Source organism: Crinia signifera, chromosome 6 (genome assembly GCF_055691185.1).
Source record: "Crinia signifera chromosome 6, ASM5569118v1, whole genome shotgun sequence".
Lineage (NCBI taxonomy): Eukaryota > Metazoa > Chordata > Amphibia > Anura > Myobatrachidae > Crinia > Crinia signifera.
In genome coordinates this window covers 87,805,313-87,826,958 of record NC_139222.1, presented here as the reverse complement: position 1 = coordinate 87,826,958, position 21,646 = coordinate 87,805,313, and the positions used below count along the sequence as shown (strand labels likewise).

At 44.3% G+C, this 21,646-nt stretch overlaps 1 protein-coding gene across 1 annotated transcript in view; it reads left to right on the top strand.

Moving 5' to 3' along the window:
• Positions 1-16,293, top strand: part of PREX1 (phosphatidylinositol-3,4,5-trisphosphate dependent Rac exchange factor 1) — a 245,025-nt gene extending 228,732 nt beyond the window's left edge. The window contains exons 33-40 of the mRNA XM_083146391.1: positions 355-454; positions 1,462-1,605; positions 4,474-4,591; positions 6,405-6,462; positions 6,759-6,946; positions 8,570-8,672; positions 9,538-9,605; positions 13,185-16,293. Coding sequence (XP_083002517.1) covers positions 355-454; positions 1,462-1,605; positions 4,474-4,591; positions 6,405-6,462; positions 6,759-6,946; positions 8,570-8,672; positions 9,538-9,605; positions 13,185-13,227 — 822 coding nt within the window. The 3' untranslated portion in view covers positions 13,228-16,293. The remainder of the gene's footprint in view (positions 1-354; positions 455-1,461; positions 1,606-4,473; positions 4,592-6,404; positions 6,463-6,758; positions 6,947-8,569; positions 8,673-9,537; positions 9,606-13,184) is intronic.
• Positions 16,294-21,646: the final 5,353 nt, after the last annotated feature.

Below are 21,646 nucleotides of genomic sequence, written 5' to 3'. Positions count from 1 at the left end.
CCATAATGACATCAGCATCTGGAAACATTTAAATTTCCACAGAGAAGCCACCCTGTATCTGAAGTCAGTGATGGCTAACTTTGACACTACAGCTGTTGATGAACTACACATCCCAGCATGCCCTGAACCAGTTTTACTATTTGGCCATGCTAAAACTGATGCAGGGCATGCTGGGATGTGAAGTTCAACAACAGCTGCAGTGTAAAGGGTAGCCATCACTGACTTAAGTCATCACCTGGCCACAGATATCAGACAGGGTAGGTGTACTGAAGTGATGCTGTGAGTGTAGCGGAGGAGGCAAGTTTATAAACGCAAAAACCGCTATGTCAGACATTCATCAGATTTGCATTACAGAAAGAAGAAAGGATCATGTTGGAAGATATTAAAGCGACACTTCAAGATCTGGATAAAGTGGTGTTTTACTTCAAGCAAATGGATGAAACACTTGTAGCAAGTAAGATGTAGCAGTAACTTAATGGCCCATCACACAGATCATCATACAGACCAGGCGGCATACAGTATAGTGAGGATGGATCTATGAATAGATTAGATTATCCATCACTTTAGTCTTAAACTACACTAACAGAGCACTACAGTCAGGTATATACATAAAGAAATAGAAATAAAAGCTGCAATTATATTTTTAATCTAACCAATATAATATAATATAATAATACAAAATCTAAAATACAAATATCACACAGAACACATACAACTTGCCTCTATACACAATGCAGCGGGAGATGCCTAGTGTGATCGGAAAGGTCCTGTGCAACTTCTTTAGTGTTGGGCGTCTTTTTATGTACAGATGTATCAGGACGTATCTGTACATAAATTGTTATCCCTAAGGTAATATCCAATAATATCCTATATTATACCATTGTGTCTTCAGATATTTTAGGGACCATATTCAACTAGTAATAGTAATGAACCACTTGCAGGCTGCAAATAACTTGGTTTTCTGTTTGAGCCTCTGCAAAAAGTGCCCAAACTTGTTAAGCCTGAGCTCCATGGAGGTAGGTGATACCTAGGCTACTAGTTCCCATCTGCCGCAGGGCCCCTGCTGCTGACTTCCCATCCACCACAGGGACCCTGCCACTGACTGCAGTGCCCAGCTGCCGCAGGGATTCCCTGCCCGTCCCGCCCAATCCTGCTGCCTGCCACCCACCCACCACCGCCTATGAGGGAGTCAGGGGCGACCGTCCCCGTCGCCCAGTGCTTAATCCGGCACTGGAAAGGGCTACATATCACGTTTTCTAGAAATGTGGACAACATCTTTCATTGAAAAATTGTCAGTGCACAAAATAAAGAATTTTAAGATCAAGACCAGGTCATTTGGGTAAAGACATACAATAATCTAATTTTGCCATATCTAACTTTAGTTGGACTGTGAATTATATGAGATTTTATTACATTTGTACTATTACAGTAGGTTTATTGATATTCTTTTTTCTCTTTCAGACACAGCAGTTTTCCATCACATAGAGGGCTGCAGACAGTCCCTGAAAGTCATCTTTTACTTGGACAGTTTCCATTTCTCAAAATTACCAACCAGATTTGAGCATGGGGGCTGTTTAAAGCTTCAGTCGGTGCTATTCACAAAAGGTATTGCTGACTTACTCAGCTTCAGAGTTTATCTAGGGGTTTTAGTTGGTCTATTCCAATGTACTCATAGCTTATGATCTTTAGCTCCTTTTAAAACTTTTTTTATTACAATTTTAAGAGTAAACAATACAATAAAATTAAATAATACAAATTAAATATGGTATATACAGTATATGGAAAAGCAAATGTGATGTACCTTGGATAATGTCCTAGGACAGTGTACAGAATTGAAGTATATATTGCACAAAATAAGATGTACTTAGTACCCCATAACATAAATTGAATATAGCTAGTCCCCAAAGGCACCTTTATTGTTCACAGAGCCAGAGGTTAAAAAGGAGTGCAAGTGTCCTATAACGCAGCAAGAAACAAATCACACAAACACCCTGCCACTACAATTCCTCTATATAATAACCTCATACCAAGACAAAATTAAATACAAAAAAAAGAAACATCCTAATTCGTCCAAAGAACGGAACTACACTAATACCCCAAAATAAATCTCCCCATAACCCCCCACCCTGTATAACCTAATACCTCCCCCAAAAAAGCATAATTAAAACACATAAATGACCAGGGCAATAAACTAAATGACCTCAAGCTTAGGCTATGCCCAGCTTCAACATTATACGGAAGTGGAGTTCCTCCCTTACTTCATGCTTAGCATTTTATAAACCATTATTAAATAAAAAAGGAAGTAAATAAATCATAAAATAAAAAATAAATCTGTCAAAAACAACTGGAAAATGGATACCATGCAAAAGACTTGATGTTTTTTTGACAAACTGGTAGAATAGTTGTCCAAACAGTGAGAAAGGTGATGGACTACAAAATATTAACCTGGTCAGGCTTTAGATTATTGTGGGAATGTTGGGAGGTACTTGTGTATTTTGGCGGCGCCCATTGCATCGCATACCATAACTCATACGATGGTATGCGATGCGACGCGACGCGATATCATACGATAGTGCAAGATGGCATACAATTTTGAAATTGTATGCCATTGTACATGGCATACAATGCCATGCGATGCGATGCGATTGAACATTGTATAAGCACCCTAATGGGTGCTTATACAATGTTAAGCACCCAAATGGGTGCTTACAATGTTAAATGCACCCCCACGCCACCCCCCCACTATAAACGTCAACCCGAAGCGTGGCGAGCGGCGGCGGTACGCGTCCTACGACCTTTTCATACCCCCACTATCCACGTCGGCGTGGAGTTGAGAATAGAATAGTGTGGCGAGCGCAGCGAGCCACCGAGCCCGAAGCGTGGTGAGCGCACGCGGATACCTGTGAAGCCTGCGAAGGGACGCGTTTACCTGTGAAGGTATCCGCGTCCCCTCGCCACGCTTCGGGCTCGGTGGCTCGCTGCACTATTCTATTCTCAACTCCACGCCGACGTGGATAGTGGGGGTATGAAAAGGTCGGAGGATGCGTACCGCTGTGCTCGCCACGCTTCGGGTTCACGTTTATAGTGGGGGGGGTGGTGTGGGGGTGCATTTAACATTGTAAGCACCCATTTGGGTGCTTATACGATTTTTGGTCGTATAGGGGGTCAAAATCGCATCGCATCGTATGCCATCTGGTGCATGGCATGCGATTAGGGTGGCCAATCTCGGGATCGGCGGGATCCCGGGATTTGGCCCCCAAAACGCCGGGATTTCAATCCCGGGATTGGAATTTCCAATCCCGGGATTTCGGGATTAAACTGCGCATGCGCAGTTTAATGCCGGGCAGCGTCTGAGCACTCAGACGCTGCCCGGCTTCCCCATACCCCGCAGTGCGCAGCGTGACGAGGTCACGCTGCAAGGTCACGCTGCGCAGGGCACACGGCACAGCCGCACATCCACGACTGCCCGCCCGCCCAGCGCTCCCGGCCACCCGCCCGCCCACCCAGCGCTGACGGCCACCCGCCCGCCCACCCAGCGCTGACGGCCACCCGCCCACCCAGCGCTGACGGCCACCCGCCCGACTACCCAGCGCTGACGGCCGGCCACCCGCCCTCCCACCCAGCACTCACGGCCGGCCACCCGCCCGCCCACCCACCCAGCGCTCACGGGCACCCAGCGCTCCCTACTAACCACCCACCCAGCGGTCCCTGACAACCCCCCACCCCCCCCCCACCCACCCAGCGGTCCCTGACAACCACCCGCCCACCCACCCAGCGCTCGGGCGGCCAGGGTGTTTTTTTAGGGAAGCCAATCCCGGGATCCCGGGAATCCCGGGATTGAGCATTTTTCAATCCCGAATCCCGGGATTGAAAAAATGCCCCGGGATTGGCATCCCTACATGCGATGCAATGCGATCTGTTCGTCGTACGACAGACATCGGGGGCGCCGCCAAAATACACAAGTACCTGTTAGGATGTAGGTGCAATGTAAATAAGAGACACTATTGTGTCATGTAATTTGAATAAGGGACATTATTGTGTGGTATAATATGAATAAGGGGCACTTTAGTGCAGTGTAATGTAAATATGGTTGCACTACCATGTGGCGTCATTTGAATTAGGGGTGTGTTCCTGCTCCTTCTCAAGAAGAAGGGGCATATTCTTTCCCTTTTTAGCATCCGAGAAGGTCTTTCTGGCACTGGGTACCAAAAGGTCTAGTTATGGCCTGGTACTACTGCTCTATTTTTGTAATGAAATTGACTGAGTGAAGTAAAATAAAGTTATGTGTTTAAATATGTAGTACAGTTTTATGTTTTATATTAGATTTTGTGTAGGCATTGTGGCCATTTAAAAAGTTATTGACTAATATGTGACTCAAATTGTATAACATTTACTACATTTCGTGCCATAGATATTTAATTTAGATGACTAAATATTCAATTTGTTGAAGTAAAATGTATTTTGTAATTGCAGCTATTCAGAGTTTAGAAGGTCAGTGTCAACCTGGAACAAATGTGACAATGGAGGAGATCCAACAACAAATTAACCAGATTTCTTTAGAGAAAGTACAGAATTACTACCGCAAACTCCGGTACGTGCGTAACAGATCTTGTGTGTGCATAAGAGGGTAATAATAGGGATCAGTGTGAGATGATAAGGGGGAATGTAGGAGCGAACAATGATCGCAGACAACAGTTATAGTCTGTGTTCAGGAAGCTGATGTGGTTAACATTTCAAGGCACAGGAGGAAAGGAGGATGCAGGAAAGGGTTTTAAAAGAAAGGGGGAAAACAATAGTGGAGAAGGTGGTGTTTAGTAGAGGACAGTAGTCCATTGGCAGTAGAACTATGGAAATATAGGAGACTTGTGGTACAGAAGCTGATGTACGGGGAAGGGAAGAAAACAATCTGACTGTAGAAAACAATGTCTACAGGAAATGGGAGGCTTTAGAAAGGGAATGTGCAGGAGTGTGCAGCATTAGGGAGTTTATATAGAAATGGCGGCAGCGGTGGAGAGGGGTTGGGAAGGCATGCCAGAGGTATAGATGGACAGGAGATGATGGTTGTAGAAGAGGGTGAATTCAAGAATTCACCAGTGCTTTTCTGACCATTGGAACTTTTCTCCCTCCTCATCAGACTCTCCCTTCTCATCAAAGCTTCAAGGGCGGGATGTACTAATGTAAAAATGCAGTAAAACCCCTGTTTTACCGCATTTTCCTATGTACTAGACCCCCGCCGCCACGTTACCACATAGCCTATGGGCTTCTTTTCTCCGCCTCAAGCAGAAGGCGGCAGGGAGGTGACAAAGACCCCCCCCCCCCCCCGCACACCACATTACAGGTATCGTGGGGGCCTCCGACACCGCACCGCGATGCCAGCCGCATATGTTAGTACATATGCGCTGGCATCACGGCGTTCGTGTGGCTAAGGGCGGTGATGTATATTAGTACATCCCGCCCCAAATGAGCTCTCAACCCCCACTTCTTTATTTTATACATTTCAGATTTCATCATTGTTCTCCTCACTCACGGGGAAATTTACTAAGATGTGAATTCTACTTTACATGTGATGTTGCTATGGGCAACCAATCAGATCCTGTCTACTATCTTGTAGAGGGTGTTAAATAAATAAGAAGTAGATTGTGTTTGGTTGCCCATAGCAACATCACATTTGAAGTAGAATACACATCTTAGTAAATTTTCCCCACTGTCTCTGATCTATGGGTCATTCCTATATCCGCTGCCCTTTAGATTACAAACTCTCATGAGAAGGGCCCTCTTCCCTTATGTGCTTTTCCCGCCCTAATTTATCATTACAATCATCCTATAGCATACTATAGGGCGATGTCGGCCACAGCAACATATAGTGGCAGCACCGGACATGCTGCTGTATACAGCAGCAATGTATCTGTCTACAAATATAGCTTATGCCCCATGTTCTGCATTGTACTGTGAGACTTTTGTTGTTTTTAAGTTATTTCTGTTTGTGTACTTTGAAAGGTGCTGCAAAATCATTGTGGTATCAAACACCTTAAATATAATAATTCTATCTTTATCATTCATGTGTAAAAACTGTGACACCATAGAAATATCCTACCGCCTGCTTAGATACCTTCTCTCGATCTCTTGCAATAGACTTTGATATTTTAGGTACAAGTGCGTAATTTCCACTAAATCATTTTGTACATCCTGCTAGTGTATCATCACCCAAGTATCATTTTTTCCCTCACTATCCACACACAGTAATAAGATACCTCCTGCAACACACATAAGCAAGCAGCCTAATTTGCTACAAATATGGTTTCTGTTGGAAATTCATTCCCACTGAATCCTATCCAAATCCAGTGTTTGCTGACTCCTGCTAAGTAAGCTGGCATTAATATCCTACGTTCTTTCATTTATTTCAGGGCATTTTATCTTGAAAAGTCTACAGATTCCAATACCACAGCTATTAAAATAGACCAGGTAAGTGTCAGAATTAACCAGACAGTAGGTGCTTGAGCACTCCTACGGGGACATGCAAATCATTTTTGTTCTTTAAAAAAGGCTCGTTTGATCCAGATACTTATTGCTAAGATCATGTATGAAGTGTCTGCTTTTCTGGTTTAATGTTCTTTGTGAATACCAATCATTTCTAGAATAATGTATAAATAAAGGATAAAGATACAGTATGTCCATTTCTATAAATGTTCCTCCTCAGAGTTCACAAGAAACTGCTATCGGAATGATTAAACATTTAATCCAATGTTCTGTTTCCACAGCTGATTCGCCCTATAAATGCTCTGGATGAACTTTGCCGGCTGATGAAATCATTCATCTCCCCAAAACAGCCTCAGTCAGAATATTGTAAAAACAATATATTGGGGGCTGGGCTTCTGCCCATATCTTCTGAACTCTGTTATCGTTTGGGGGCTTGCCAGATTGTCATGTGTGGCACTGGGATGCAAAGGTGAGTAGGACCATAGTTGTGTTTCTTCTCCTGATCTCAGTTGTGCCCTTCCTTCTCCCAACATACAGTTCTGCAGAGTACTACAGTGCATCCAGAAAGTATTCACAGCGCTTCACTTTTTCCACATTTTGTTATGTTACAGCCTTATTCCAAAATGGAATAAATACATTTTATTTATTTACACAATACAATACCCCATAATGACATGTGATGAAAGTTTTTTTGGAGATTTTTGCAAAAATAAAAAACGAAGAAATCTCATGTACATAAATAAGTATTCACAGCCAATCCCATGAAGCTCAGAAGAAGTGAGCTTATGTGCATCCATTTTCTACTAATCATCCTACAGCTTAATTTGAGTCCACCTATAGTAAATTCAGTTGTTTGGACATGATTTGGAAAGGCACACACCTGTCTATATAAGGCCCCACACTTCATAGTGCATGTCAGAGCACAAACCAAGCATGAAGTCAAAGGAATTGTCTGTAGACCTCAGAGAGAGGATTGTCTCATGGCGCAATGGATACTCTGTCAGAGCTTCAGCATTAATCTGTGGAAAGAGGAGAAATTTCCAGAATGACAGCCATCTCTGTAGCAATCCACCAATCAGGCCTGTATGGTAGAGTGGCCAGACAGAAGCAACTCCTTAGTAAAAAGCACATAGCAGCCCACCTAAAGTGTGCCAAAATGCACCTGAAGGACTCAAAACAAAATTATCTGGTCTGATGAGACAAAGATTGAACTCTTTGGCATGAATACCAGACGTCATGTGTGGACGAAACCAGGCACCGCTAATCACCTGGCCAATACCATATACCATCCCTACAGCGAAGCATGGTGGTGGCAGCATCAAGCTGTGGTGATGTATTTCAGTGGCAAGAACTGGGAGACTAGTCAGGATAGAGGAATGTACAGACATCATAGATGAAAACCTGCTCCAGAGCTCTCTTGACCTCAAACTGCGGCAGCAACAGTGTACTGTATCTTTCTTCAAGACAACAGACAAATTATCAAAGGAGTGGCTTCAGGACAACTCTGCAAATGTCCTTGAGTGGCCCAGCCAGAGCCCAGACTGGAGAGATCTGAAAATGGATGTGCACCAACGCTTCCCATTCAACCTGATGGAGCTTGAGAAGTGCTGAAAAGAGGAATGGCCAAAACCTGCCAAAGATAGGTGTGCCAAGCTTGTGGCATCATATTCAAAAAGACTTGAGACTGTAATCGCCGCCAAAATCAACAAAGTATGAAGCAAAGGCTGTGAATACTTATGTGATTTGTTAGTTTTTCATTTTTTATAAATTGAAAAAAATATATATCACATTGTCGTTATGGGGGTATGGTGTGAAGAATTTTGAGGGTAAAATAATTTTATTCCATTTTGGAATAAGGCTGTAATACAGTATAACAAAATGTGGAAAAAGTGAGGCGTTGTGAATACTTTCCGGATGTACTGTATTATTGCTGTCTTTAATTATGTGAAACCACTGATTTTAAGTTGTTGATACTAAAGAGGTGGTTTGGGGAAATATTTGGAGTGTAAACTAATTTCAACTCTACTGGGCTATTACTTAGATAAGTTTATTGTGCAGTTTGTCACATGATTGTATGTTTCACTTCACACAGGAGCACTTTAAATGTGTCTCTAGAGCAGGCTGCAATCCTGGCCCGCAGTCATGGACTGCTCCCGAAGTGCATTATGCAGGCAATGGACATTATGAGGAAACAAGTGAGTACTGACAAGCAGATATCTGTTTTGGTAATTAGATAAATGATTATAGGGCTGATTTTGAGTCGGGCACAGCAGCAGCCATCTTGCGTCTTTTGCCACTGTGACTTTGATAATGCAGCTACAAAGCCCTTCCCTGGTTAACATCAGAATATGTAAAGGTCCATACACACTGGGCGACTATGCCCAGCGATGATAGTGTTTATCGTCGACGACGGAGGGGGGAGGACGGCGTTGCATAGCGGAGCGCTATGCAAAGTCATCCTGAAAACCGCTCATCTGCTGGTATAACCAGCAGATGAACGTCTTTCCCAGCGATGTTGTGGAAGCACGCAGCAGCGTCACCGCTCATTGCCGGGCCATACACACTGGCCGGCTTTGAGCTGAAAGCTGCTCAAACATGCTGTTTTGAGCAACTTTCACTCCAAGTCACCCAGTGTGTATGGGCCTTAAGAAGTGAGATGTTCACAGAAATACCACTTGGTAAGTCCTTAGATGCACCTTCTAAGCTTGCACCAGGTTCAGTTGATCTCTCTGAGTATGGCTTCCTAGCTGAACAGTTGAGTGTCTGTATGCAACTGAATTCAGCAACACGCCTGCGAAGGCACAAATTCCTGTGCGCCGGTTTAGTCACCCCACTGTTAGCTCCGAATCACCACCCAGGATTATACCACATATTTCTAGTAAGTTGTGTCTAAATTTGTACTGCAACTCTGTACACAACCCGAATGCATGCGCAGTGCGATTCCAACACATATGTACAGTAGATGGTAAACATCACGCCACTGTGTCCGAATCATGCCCCAAATGTCACGTGGTACTTGGAATGTATTCCCTCCTAAACTTGTCTTTGTTCATTCCCTAGGGTCCTCGTGTTGAAATCTCAGCTAAAAATTTAAAAGTCAGGGATCAAATTCTGCATTCTCCGCCACGGTAAGTTTATGCTATAATATGAGACAACAATGTAATGTCCCTTAATATATGAGTAACACTGCTTTCAGATCGCAAATGCAGGGTCGTACCGGGACTTTTAACTTGTTCAGTCCCGGTGCGACCCTACATGTGCAGTCTGTTCACACTGCAAGCAGAGAACCGGCAATATCGCCGGTTCACTGATGTCATCAGGGGGTGCGGCGGGGAGTTGGCGCATCATCGGGGGTGGGGAGGAGGCAGGAGCTGGTGCTTCTCCAAGCACTGCCTCCTCCATAGTGTGAATGGCAAATGGGGCAAACCAACCGGTAAGAATTCTGCTTTCCATTGTGTCTTCATAATTTGTTTTGCCCATCCCACCATAAAGATGTGTCCTCCTACAGATGGTGCCTTTCTTATTGTTACTGGTGTATCACCAGCCGCCGGGATCTGCCGGCTGGCTCGCCAGCAATTGTGGATGCACAAGTGTTTCACACGCTCATGTGTTCATAGCTGGGAATGGGGCACGCATGTGACTCCGACGAACGTGCGCCACATTCCATGGTGCGGGGTGGCGCTTACAGCTCCATCAGCAACTAAGGCACTTTACATTTTGCATCAAACACCACCATGTATAATAAAGAAGCTGGAATGCAGCTTTTACAGTACAGAAGTTAGTTTTAAATATTTACAAAGTTGCAGATGAACAATGGAACTTGGAGAAAAAGCCTTGGCTGCTGCATACCAGCACTTCCTACACAGATTCAGATTCCATCGCACACAGATATACAAATGGTTCACATCAATTGTTGAGTGCAATAGCAAAGCAGGTGGGTTGCTCCTATGTGTTTTTCTTTATGTGAACAACACACATGTTTTGAACAAAAACGATGCTCGGTGCAGCTGGGTTAGTCACAAAGGCGTCTTAAGAGAGGAGGCGGCCCGTGTAGCCTGCAGCTCTACTGCCCAGAACCTACTGCACATGTGCATAACGCCGCTGCGCTGTGAAGTCTGAGCAATAGAGTGTTCAGACTCAGAGCTTTATTAAGGCTTTTTGGGGGCCCTGAGGATTACAATTATTAACTACAGTATTTGCCTTAGGGGCTGTATGTATGTATGTATGTACTATGTGTGTGTATATATATATATATATATATATATATATATATATATATATATATATATATAGTGTGTATATATAGTGTCCAAGAGCTTAAAACTTAATGAAAGCAGTAAAAACACTTTCACTACAGCCTGCCTTACCAATTTGCTTTGTTGCTGGCAGACAAGCAGTACACAGAGCCTGTATGTTTCTTTCTCTCCTGAAGCAACACACACACCTCTGCTCTCCTGCTCCACACACCGAGGGATCCCTGCCTCCCTTTTCACAGCAGCCTGCACCCCCAGCCAGTCACTGAGTCACAGGCTGCTGTTCCAGTCACTATTGGATTGCTGAGTCATTACTTCTATAATCTTCCGGTGGCCATGGCTGTCAGGGCACGCAGTGCCGCAGATCGGATTGTAGGAGATATCCAATATGTGGAGGGTGGCAGGGGGGCCCTTTATCCACTGTGCATGTGCAGATTGCTGGAAAAAAGGCCATTGCACCATTTTTCTGGCGATTTTGCAGTGCTCCTTCCGTGGGACTCCAGATGATAAGTATTACCTAAATGGGTGCAGTGTGCGGGCCCCTCTGGGATTCAGAGGCCCGTGTGCACCCATTATAGATACCCCACTAGTCAATCACCTGGGGTGCTGATATGGGCTGTTTGCTGCAACTTGAGCAACTGTTTCTCTCTGCAAGGCTTATTAAATAGACCCCCTATGTCTGAGTAAATGGGGTTTTATTAACCCTTTGAGTGCTAAGAGATCCTCAAAATATCCGCTAAAAATGCCAGTGCCGCTCACAGGGACTGTTCCTTTTTTTGGGTGCGGTATTTAACTAAACTTCTATTAATTGACTTGGCTTTATTTGTAATTATTTATTCTAAGAGAACAGGCGCTGTGAGCGGCGCTGGCATGTGTAACAGATATTTTGAGGATCGCTTACAGCAACGTTGGCACTCGAAGGGTTTAGCAGTGATTATTTTGGAAGTTTGTGTTGCTCTTGAACAAGTGAGATATAATAGGCTGACAATGTATAGGTCAACACCAAAGGGTCGACGTGAGTTTTTTCAAGTTTGTTTTGTGTCAATCTCTAACACCTGAGCACGTGGTCTCCCAATTAGTGTACCGCATCCCTCGACATGCTTCATGCCAGTCGCATTACTACATTACCCTTGTCCTCAGCACACTTTACAATCACTATGTGTTTGGCCACTTTCCCATCCACATGGACTATGCTTTGGGAATGGTAAATTGTGAAAAAGTAAGAATAAAAAAAAAAAAAAAAACTTATGTTAATTAATAGTGACGGTACTTGTTTCCTAGCACGGCCACAATCACGGGCATCGTGTACCTTTAAGTTAAGGTACACTATGCCCGCGATGGACCCGATTTCCTTTGAAATCAGGTCCATTTTGCCGGCAAAGGAAAAATCGCGGGCATCGCGTCGGTAGGGACCATTAACATTGCCCGCGATTTTGCCATAGGCTTCAATGTTAAAATATTTTTTAACATTGAAATCAGGAGCATTGCGTCGGTCTTGTGCCATTATAATGGCACAAGATGAGATGGACTTGATTAAGTCGATCTCACATAGTAAAAAATGTGAAATGGGCCAATATGGCGTGGAGTTGAGAATATAAAGTGTGGCGAGCGGACGCGTATACCTGTGAAGTTATACGCGTCCGCTCGCCACGCTTCGGGCTCGGTAGCTCGCTGCACTCGCCACACTTTATATTTTTCAACTCCACGCCGATGTGGATAGTAGGGGAATGAAAAGGTCGGAGGACGCGGGCTCGCTACGCTTCGGGTTGGCGTCAATCATGGGGTGTGGTTTACGGTGTAAAATTGGGGGTCTAGGGAATATTTGACATTGAATCCAATGTAAAATCGGGTCCCAGGGACCTTATTCACATTTGATTCAATTAAAAAATCGGGTCGGTCGCATTGCATGCGACCAAATTGCATGTGATGCGACCGACGCGGTTTTTCCGACACGACTACCCCGATGGAAATCGGTGTGGCCGTGCTAGGAAACAAGTACCATAGTGACTGTCGACCTAATGCAGGTCAACCTAAAGTCCAGATCCCCTCTACTGGTATGACAACTGGTAAACATTTCTCATTCACCCGATTTGGGGAACACTGCTACCTTGCACTGTAGGGTACAGGATGCTGTTGCTGGAGCAACTTATTTGAGCAGTTTGTCTCCTCCCATCTGTATGGAAAGCGAGTGGACCAGTACTGACTCCTCTTTCTACAGCCTTATAGTGTTTGTCTGTGTCTGCAAACTACTTCTCTGGCTCTTGCTCGCTTTCTCTCTATCTGTAAGGGTACTCTGTCTGTCTCTATGTCTAGTACCCTTGTTGCTCCAATAATTATTTTAACACAGTTAACTTTCTTTTACAGCAAAATTATCATGTATCTGAAAGATGTGCTCTCTCTCTCTCTCTCTATACACACATACTCTCACCATATACATTATGATTCTTTTCACAGGATCTACAGACTGTGTGTGCCCCCAGTAGATGGAGACCTGTAATTACATAACATGCTTCTATATGGGGTCATATGCCAGAGGGCACCGATGGAGCTGAAGGGACCTGTTCAGAATAGAGGGATTGGTGCCCGAGAGGGAGAAACCACAGAACATGCCTTTATCCTGTGCAAGTCTCCAGCCTTCTAGCCTATAACAGACAATCTATGGATGCTGGGATTTTGCCAAGATGTAACAGTGTTATGACGTGGCTGTTGGAATACAGTGAAGTGTTCTAGCCATGGAATGTACCCATTGCCGAGTGCTAGAAGAGACAATGCCTAAGACAGACTCTAATCAACTGCGAATATACAATTTCCATCCAGCAACTTTAACCAGTACCGCTAACAGACCTGCACTTTCAAACCATCTATGGCACAAAACTATTCTCTTTTAACATAAGTATTTATTATGACTTTTAGCTATGTTCAAACCCCCCCCCCCCCCTTACAGATTTAATGGTTTTCTGGTAAAAAGAAAAATTGATTTTGCTTTTATTTGAAATTCCTATTTTAATTATGTTTTATATGTGAGATTCTACTTTTATAATTAAAGATGCTTCAACAGAAAACAGGCAAAAGGGGGAATCAAAACAAGTAAATAATTGTATCTAAGTACACTTTGCTATACATGTGGTAGAAGATTTCCGATCCAAGAACATCTTACCCAGAGTCCTTTACTCTATATTCATTTCTGCACATGGTCTGAAGTGTTTACCTCTAATCTAGGACCAATCTACTATAAATTATTCTGATGTCCATAGTTTACAAAAATAATGTAACATTGAGATGTTTGTATTTACATTTTTTTGATACAGGTATCACTTCTTGTAGTTAAAGGTCAATGAAGGACTGAAATGTTGTAAATATCAGGACATTTATATTTCTGCCAGTGTCAGTATTATGTATGTAACATGGATGTTTTTCCAGTGTTTACATTCGCATCCTGTAGAAAAGCATTAAGGGGTCTATGTACTAAGCCTTGGAAGGTGAACAGAGATAAAACAACACCCAATCAGCTCCCAACTGCTGTGTTTAAGAAATTACAGTTGGGAGCTGGTTGAAACTTTATCCCCGTCCACTCTCCATGTCTTAGAACCCCAGATCCATTATGTACAGGTGGATAGGCTTTGCCACGTAAACTTAATATAGTTGGTCAAGTAAAGATGGCCACACCCATTTCTTAAAAATCATATATGTACTCCATGAAACGGTGGTAGATCTTTGACTAAGCACTTGTTCTTGTATTTTTATTTAATTTTTTTTATATTATTTCATTATTATTTCTTGTGAAGTAATACCTGGCCTATTACTGGTGGGTCAGAGTTTTAGCATCTTTGTTGTGATGGGTGCGGGTTGTTAGGTCTACACCAACTAGGTTGACAAGCATTGGGTCGACAGGCAGCAAGGTTGACATGGGTCAAGGTCGACATGTGTTGAGGTCGACACAAGTGTTAGGTCAACATGGGCGAGGTCGACAGCCAGAAGGTCGACATGGGGTTTTTCACTGTTTTGTTTAACTGAATGTCGACACCGTCGACATAGACACAGTTTGAAGTGCACCGCATCCCCTCGCTTCGCTCGCAATGCTTCAGGCACACTATTTTATTCTCCCACCATGCCCTAGTGGATGGTAGGGCATGAAATACCGCCTGTTGGCTCAATAAACAGTGAAAAACCCCATGTCGACCTAATGGCCTGTCGACCTAGACACATGTCAACCTTGCTGCCTGTCGACCTGGTTGGTGTAGACCTAATGACCGTATCCCGGTGTGATTGGTTAATGGAAGAAAATACATATTGTTAAATAACCATTTTGGTTAGTGATGTCATACAAATTCTTGGCTGCATCACCAGTTGTCCATAATCACACTTTTTAATTTTATTGCCTGTAAGTGGAAGCCGCACTCTTACCTGCATGGAAACAATCCACGTTTAAAGAAATAAATATTTACTTAAAATTTGATCTAATGGCTAGATATATCTTTCCCATGCAAAATGTTCTTTGTTAAAATATTAAGACATGGATGATAACAGCAACAGAGGAAGAGTGAATGTGATGTCTGACATCACAATTGATGTCAATGTTTGAAAACTTTTACACATTTATATAGGGGCGTATAAATAGAGGGGGTGCCTGTTTGCAGCCTATCTATAGTCCCTGTCCTCTCTAGCTGGCAGAGTCTGAGTACTAGGGTCACTTTTAGTTTAGTGCGTGTGCTCAGGTCTTTAGGTATACCTTCATGTATCCCCAACACAATGGTAATAATTGGCGGCACTCCGCATACAAGAACACAAGGTCAGCGTTTCAATGCTTCTCCATTTTCCCTTGGACAGATTTAAGTATTCCCTGGTTGTAGCCTCAGTCCTCAGCTCCCTACCTATGGCTTCATCTTTAATGTAGGTTATTCTGTATGTGAAGGAGAACCCACTGTTTTATTTAATAAGTGAGATCTTGAAAACCTCATGCTCTGTAAATGATATCCAACAAGGTATGTTTTCTCACAACATCATCAAGGACCTGACAACACCTGCGCCCCTCTCTTGTACACATTCCAGATGTACAGCCAAAAATTGACATTTAATTCTACCATTAATATTTATTGTACTTGAATATAATGTACCTAATGCACTGTCATGTTTTAGTTCTGTAAATGTTGTATTTCTATGGCACTGTGGGTGTTTGTGAATAATTCCATGCTTCTAGCCAGAGGAAAAACCTCAAAGAGATAAATCATGCAGCAAAGCCAGGGGATTGCCTTGTAAAAACATATTTTGTTACTAAACTAATGATGACATGGTATTGGAGACTGTAGGTAAAAAGGCTGCTCTTAGAAATCAAGTCTTTCCGTAAAAACAAAAATCCATCCACCCTATACAAACCCAGCCGCTGTCCAATGCAGAACAAGATAATAGGGGCATTTTCAGAAGGACCTGTTTTAAATAGATATGACATTTTGTTTTTATTAAGATTCGCCTCTATTCAGATAAAACCAGATTGTGTACATACTACTGTGTTTATTTCATATTTTGAAATTAAAATGACAATTTGCAAATAAAAAGACTTATTTTTGTTGTCGACTAATCAACTTAAGGTTACAATTCTCCAGCTATGTTGCATTGTCACCATTTTAGACAGTGGGCAGTATTCAATGAGGCCAATTTGCCATGTTTTATGACGAATTTGTGCTATTTTCACTTTGGAAAGTGATTTTTTGTGTCAGAAAGTGAATCGCCCTATTCAACGTGCACTTTTCACTGTCTGAACAGTGAATGATGGACAATTCGCCGTCTGATAGTCTGCGCAATTCGCTGGTTGGTTTTTCAATGTGATTCACCGTGAGTGTATTCAATGAGAAGATGGCGAATTGCTTTCTAAGTGATTTTCGCCGTGTGTCACCGTGTAGCAATCGCCATCTTTTCATGGTGAAGTGGAATGTGAACTTTTAAAATAATGTGTTTTTTTTTTTTTTATTTGGTGTAAAAAAATCAGCAATTTTATTCTGTAAAGGGGCATGCTATATATATTTAATAAAAAAAAAAATTATATATATATATTATTTTTGTTTACACATAACAGCCAGCAGGGTGCCGGGAGCCAAGAGCTCATTACATATTCATATATTCACTGCTCCCGATCATTACACATGCACGATCATGAGCAGTGCTAGCGGCTCCCTACCTGGTCCCCTGCTAGCTCTCCCGGGGGGGCAGCTTGTGCTACCTGGGTCCCGGGGAGCCCTCCTTCCCCCCACATACATTCTGTGGCAGGCAGGGAGACTTCCATCTCTCTGCCTGCCTCCGTCTCCAGGCTCGGGGTTAACATTCGCCGTCAGGGCAGCGAGCCCCTGTGGCATTGAATACTGGTGTCAGCGAGGTCTGGCAGCGAAGGCTCCAGCCCTCCGGAACACGGCGACTGTGCAGCGAATTCTAAACAGGATTTGCTGCACAGCGCGATTAAAGTCATTGGTACTTGTTTCCTAGCACGGCCACAACGATCATGATCGTGGGCATCGTGAGGAAAAATCGGGGGCATCGCGGCCATCGCAAGCACTAAAAAATCGGGTGCGATGCCCGCGATTTCCCCATAGGGAACAATGTTAAATGGCTCAATTTAGCCGCGATGCCCCCGATTTCCCATAGGAAACAATGTTAAATGGGTCAATTTACCCAAATCATCATAGGGAACAATGTTAAATGGGCCATAAACCCCCCAAAACACCCCTGAACAGTGAAATGTCCCCCCGAAAGTATTTTACGCCACCCCACGATCAACGCGAACCCGAAGCGTGGCGAGCGCAGCGAGCCCGCGAGGGGTGGCGGTACGCGTCCTCCGACCTTTTCATACCCCCACTATCCACGTCGGCGTGGAGTTGAGAATAGAATAGTGTGGCGAGCGCAGCGAGCCACCGAGCCCGAAGCGTGGCGAGCGCAGCTTGCCCCGCGAGGGGACGCGGATACCTGTGAAGCCCGCGAAGGGACGCGTTTACCTGTGAAGGTATCCGCGTCCGCTCGCTGCGCTCGCCACACTATTCTATTCTCAACTCCACGCCGACGTGGATAGTGGGGGTATGAAAAGGTCGGAGGACGCGTACCGCGGGCTCGCCACGCTTCGGGTTCGCGTTGATCGTGGGGTGGCGTAAACTACTTTTGGGGGGACATTTCACTGTTCTGGGGTGTTTTGGGGGCTTTCTGGCCCATTTACCATTGTTCCCTATGATGATTTGGTGAAATTGAGGTATTTAACATTGTTCCCTATGAGAAATCGGGGGCATCGCGGGTACATTGAGCCATTTAACATTGTTTCGTATGGGGAAATCGTGGGCATCGCGTCTGGACCATTTAAGCCTTTTTTAGCCGCATACGACGCGACCGACGCAATTTTGACTTTTTTCAATGCATTTCAATGGGAAAATCGGGGGCATCGCGTCGGTCGCGTCGTATACCACTAAAAATGACACCCGATGGCCGCGATTGTGGCCGTGCTAGGAAATAAGTACCAAGTCATTAAATACTGCCCAGTGACTGGTGGTGGGTTGTGTCCCCTATCATATACTGTATATAGTTCATCATTTTCTTTATATACATACCAGGCCACAGTCATGTGCTTTATCATCATACATATAGGACCTTATTCAGGACCGTTCGCACGTGGCTGATGATTGCGATTGGCTGATGATTGCGATTTGCACATTTCTGTGCGTGCACCCACGGTGAACATACTGTTCACTGGGTGCACGTACCCATCTTTGAGGGCGGGGGTGGAATGTGGGGCGGCGGGCTGCCCCATGAGCATATGGGAACACCCAGCATTTCATGGGCGTTCCCATGTGAACACTAGGCGTTCTCATGTTAATGAGGCAGTGACTAACATACAGACACGCTTCCTCCCGAACGTACACGCATATGTAAGGTTGCTCAGAGCAACATAACATATGCGTGCACCTTCTACATCTTTCGATGGTCGGTGACCATCAAAAGATGTAAGACAGTCCCAGTGGCATTTGAATGGATGTTTATGTAAAACATCCATTTGCAGCCATTGCGAACGTACGCAGCTTGCGAATGGTGGGCCGGCGTACCGCAATTCGCAAGGCGGGAACTAGTTCTCTCGCAAGGATGCAAATTTGCATCTGAGCGACTGGACCAGAATAACCCTGATACGTTATAGACTGTGGTATGTAAAGGTGTGTGTGGGGCTCTGCCCAGCAATTCCAATAGAAAAGCACGCACCACCACCCACGTCAATAGGGGATGCAGGCGGCACTAGTGTTACTGATGAGCTGCAACCATGACTCCATGGTTTTCCACCTGCAGCCCACACCTCTTGGTACCTCAGGTCTCAGTGACTTCCTTTTCTGGCACAGTGTATGTGAGTAAACAGTCAGTTACCACCCTCAAATGCCAGCTTTCTGTCAATCACTTTGCAGCTGGCCAGCGATGAAATAGTAGCACGATTTTATCACAGGACGGCCTTGTGCATGCGCAGTCCATCAATAATCGCACAGCTTGCTAATTTGCAGACGTGCAATCGGGTCTGAATTAGGTCCATAGTCTTACCAAGATTAATGTTAATAAAAAAGTGGATCTATATACACAATATATATTCAAATACTAGAGTACCCACACTGTTTTGATTAGAATATTCACAGAATAAAAGTCCCCCCCCCACCCCATAAGGCATGCGATGCGATGTTAGCCGATGTTATACAATTTTAAATTGTATACCATCGAATTGTATGGCATATACAATCGTATAAGATTTTAAATTGTATAAGCAACCTAATGGGTGTTTTCAATGTTAAATGTGCCCCCTATAAGATAAATAATTGTATAAGCACCGTAATAGGCGCTTACAATGTTAAAAGCACCCCCACGCCACCCGTACTATCAACGCCAACCCAAAGCGCGGCGAGCGCAGCGGTACGCATCCTCTGACCTTTTCATACCCCCACTATCCACGTAGCCGTGGAGTTGATTTTATATAGTGTGGCGAGCGCACACGGAATACATGTGAAGTAATACGTGTCCGCTCGCCACACTATATAAAATCAACTCCACCCCGACGTGTATAGTGGGTGTTTGAAAAGGTTGGCGGACGCGTACCACTGCGCTCGCCACGCTTCGGGGTGGCGTGGGGGTGCTTTTAACATTGTAAGCACCTATTAAGGTGCTTATACAATTAAAAATCGTATATACAATTTAAAAATCGCATCGCATTGCATGCCATATACAATGGTATACAATTTTAAATTGAATACAATGCCATACGACTGAATATCGTGGGGACCGTGCTAGGAAACAAGTACCGAGAAAGGTCTGCACTTCTGGTAAACCAGCCAATTTCTTCTGGAAGAAGATTTTTAAGGCCGAAATCTGGACCTTTAGAGATCCTGGGGGAAATTTACTAAAGGAAATTTGTAAAAAATAGGTGTATTTGTATCCAGAAATACACTTATTTTTAACATTTACTATCCCGAAAATACCGCAATTCGTATTCGTATTGATAGCACATAAAATACGAATTGCCGCATTTTCGGGATAGTAAATGTCAAAAATAAGTGTATTTCTGGATACAAATACACCTATTTTTACACCTATTTTTCACAAATTTCCTTTAGTAAATTTCCCCCCCTAAGCATAGGCCCAAATCTAAACCCGCTTGCACAAAACTCAGGAATCTGCTCAGATTAAATTCTGCTGGTGGAAAACCTTTCTCCTGACACCAACCTACATATTTCCTCCAAATATGGTGGTAGTGGGCCGCGGTTACCGGTTTCCTGGCCTGAGTCATCGTGGATATCACCGATGTGTGAAGGCCCTTATGAGCTAGGATCTCCTGCTCAACCTCCAGGCCGTTAAACGAAGCCGCCCTAAGTCCTGGTAGACACAGGGGCCTTGAGTGAGCAAATCGCTTCTGAGAGGTAGATGCCAAGGCTCTTATACCAGCAGGCTCTGAAGATCCGCGAACCACGCCCTTCTTGGCCAATCTGGGGCCACTAGAATGGCCTCCACTCCCTGACTTCATATTCTCTTGAGTACCTTTGTCAGCAGTGGAAGAGGCGGGAATAGGTAAACCAGGGTAAACGACCACGTGTTGTCAGGGCATCTATGGCCACTGCTTGGGGGTCCCTGGTTCTTGCGCAGTATCTGGCGACCTTGTGATTCAATTTGGAGGCCATCAGGTCTATTGTCGGACGACCCCATCACTCCACAATGGACGCAAACACTTGGGGGTTTAGGCTCCATTCCCCGGGGTGGAGGGCGTGGCGACTGAGAGTCCGCATCCCAGTTGTCTACTCCCGGGATAAAGATGGCCGCTAGCGCCATCACATGCATCTCTGCCCAGGACAGGATCTTGGAAGCCTCCTTCATGCATGACCTGCTTTTCGTGCCTCCTTAGCGTTTGAGATATGCCACTGTTGTTGCATTGTCGGACTGAACCTGAACCACGTGACCAAGAAGGAGAGATTGAGCCTGTAGGACAGCATATTACACCACATAGTCTCAACTCCAGGACATTGATGTGGAGTTTTGATTCCCACCATGTCCATTGGCCTTGAAAGGATCTGCCCTGGGTCACCGCTCCCCATCATAACAGACTTGCGTACGTTGTCAGGAGGATTCAGTCCTGAATCAAGTTTGGAGTATGTGTCCACCACAGGAGCGATTGTCAGGTCTGATGTGACAGAAAGATCTTGTTGTGCATCAGAAGATGCAACCCCGACCACTTGGACAGCAGATCCAGTTGGAATACTCTGGTGTGAAACCGACCAAACTGGATCGCCTCGAAGGTAGCCACCATTTTTCCCAGCAACTGGATACACTGGTGAATCGATACCTGAGGCTTTGCCAGAATCTCTGTGACCAGAGATTGAATGGCCCTCATCTTATCCTAAAGAAGAAAAATCCTTTTCTCCTCGGTG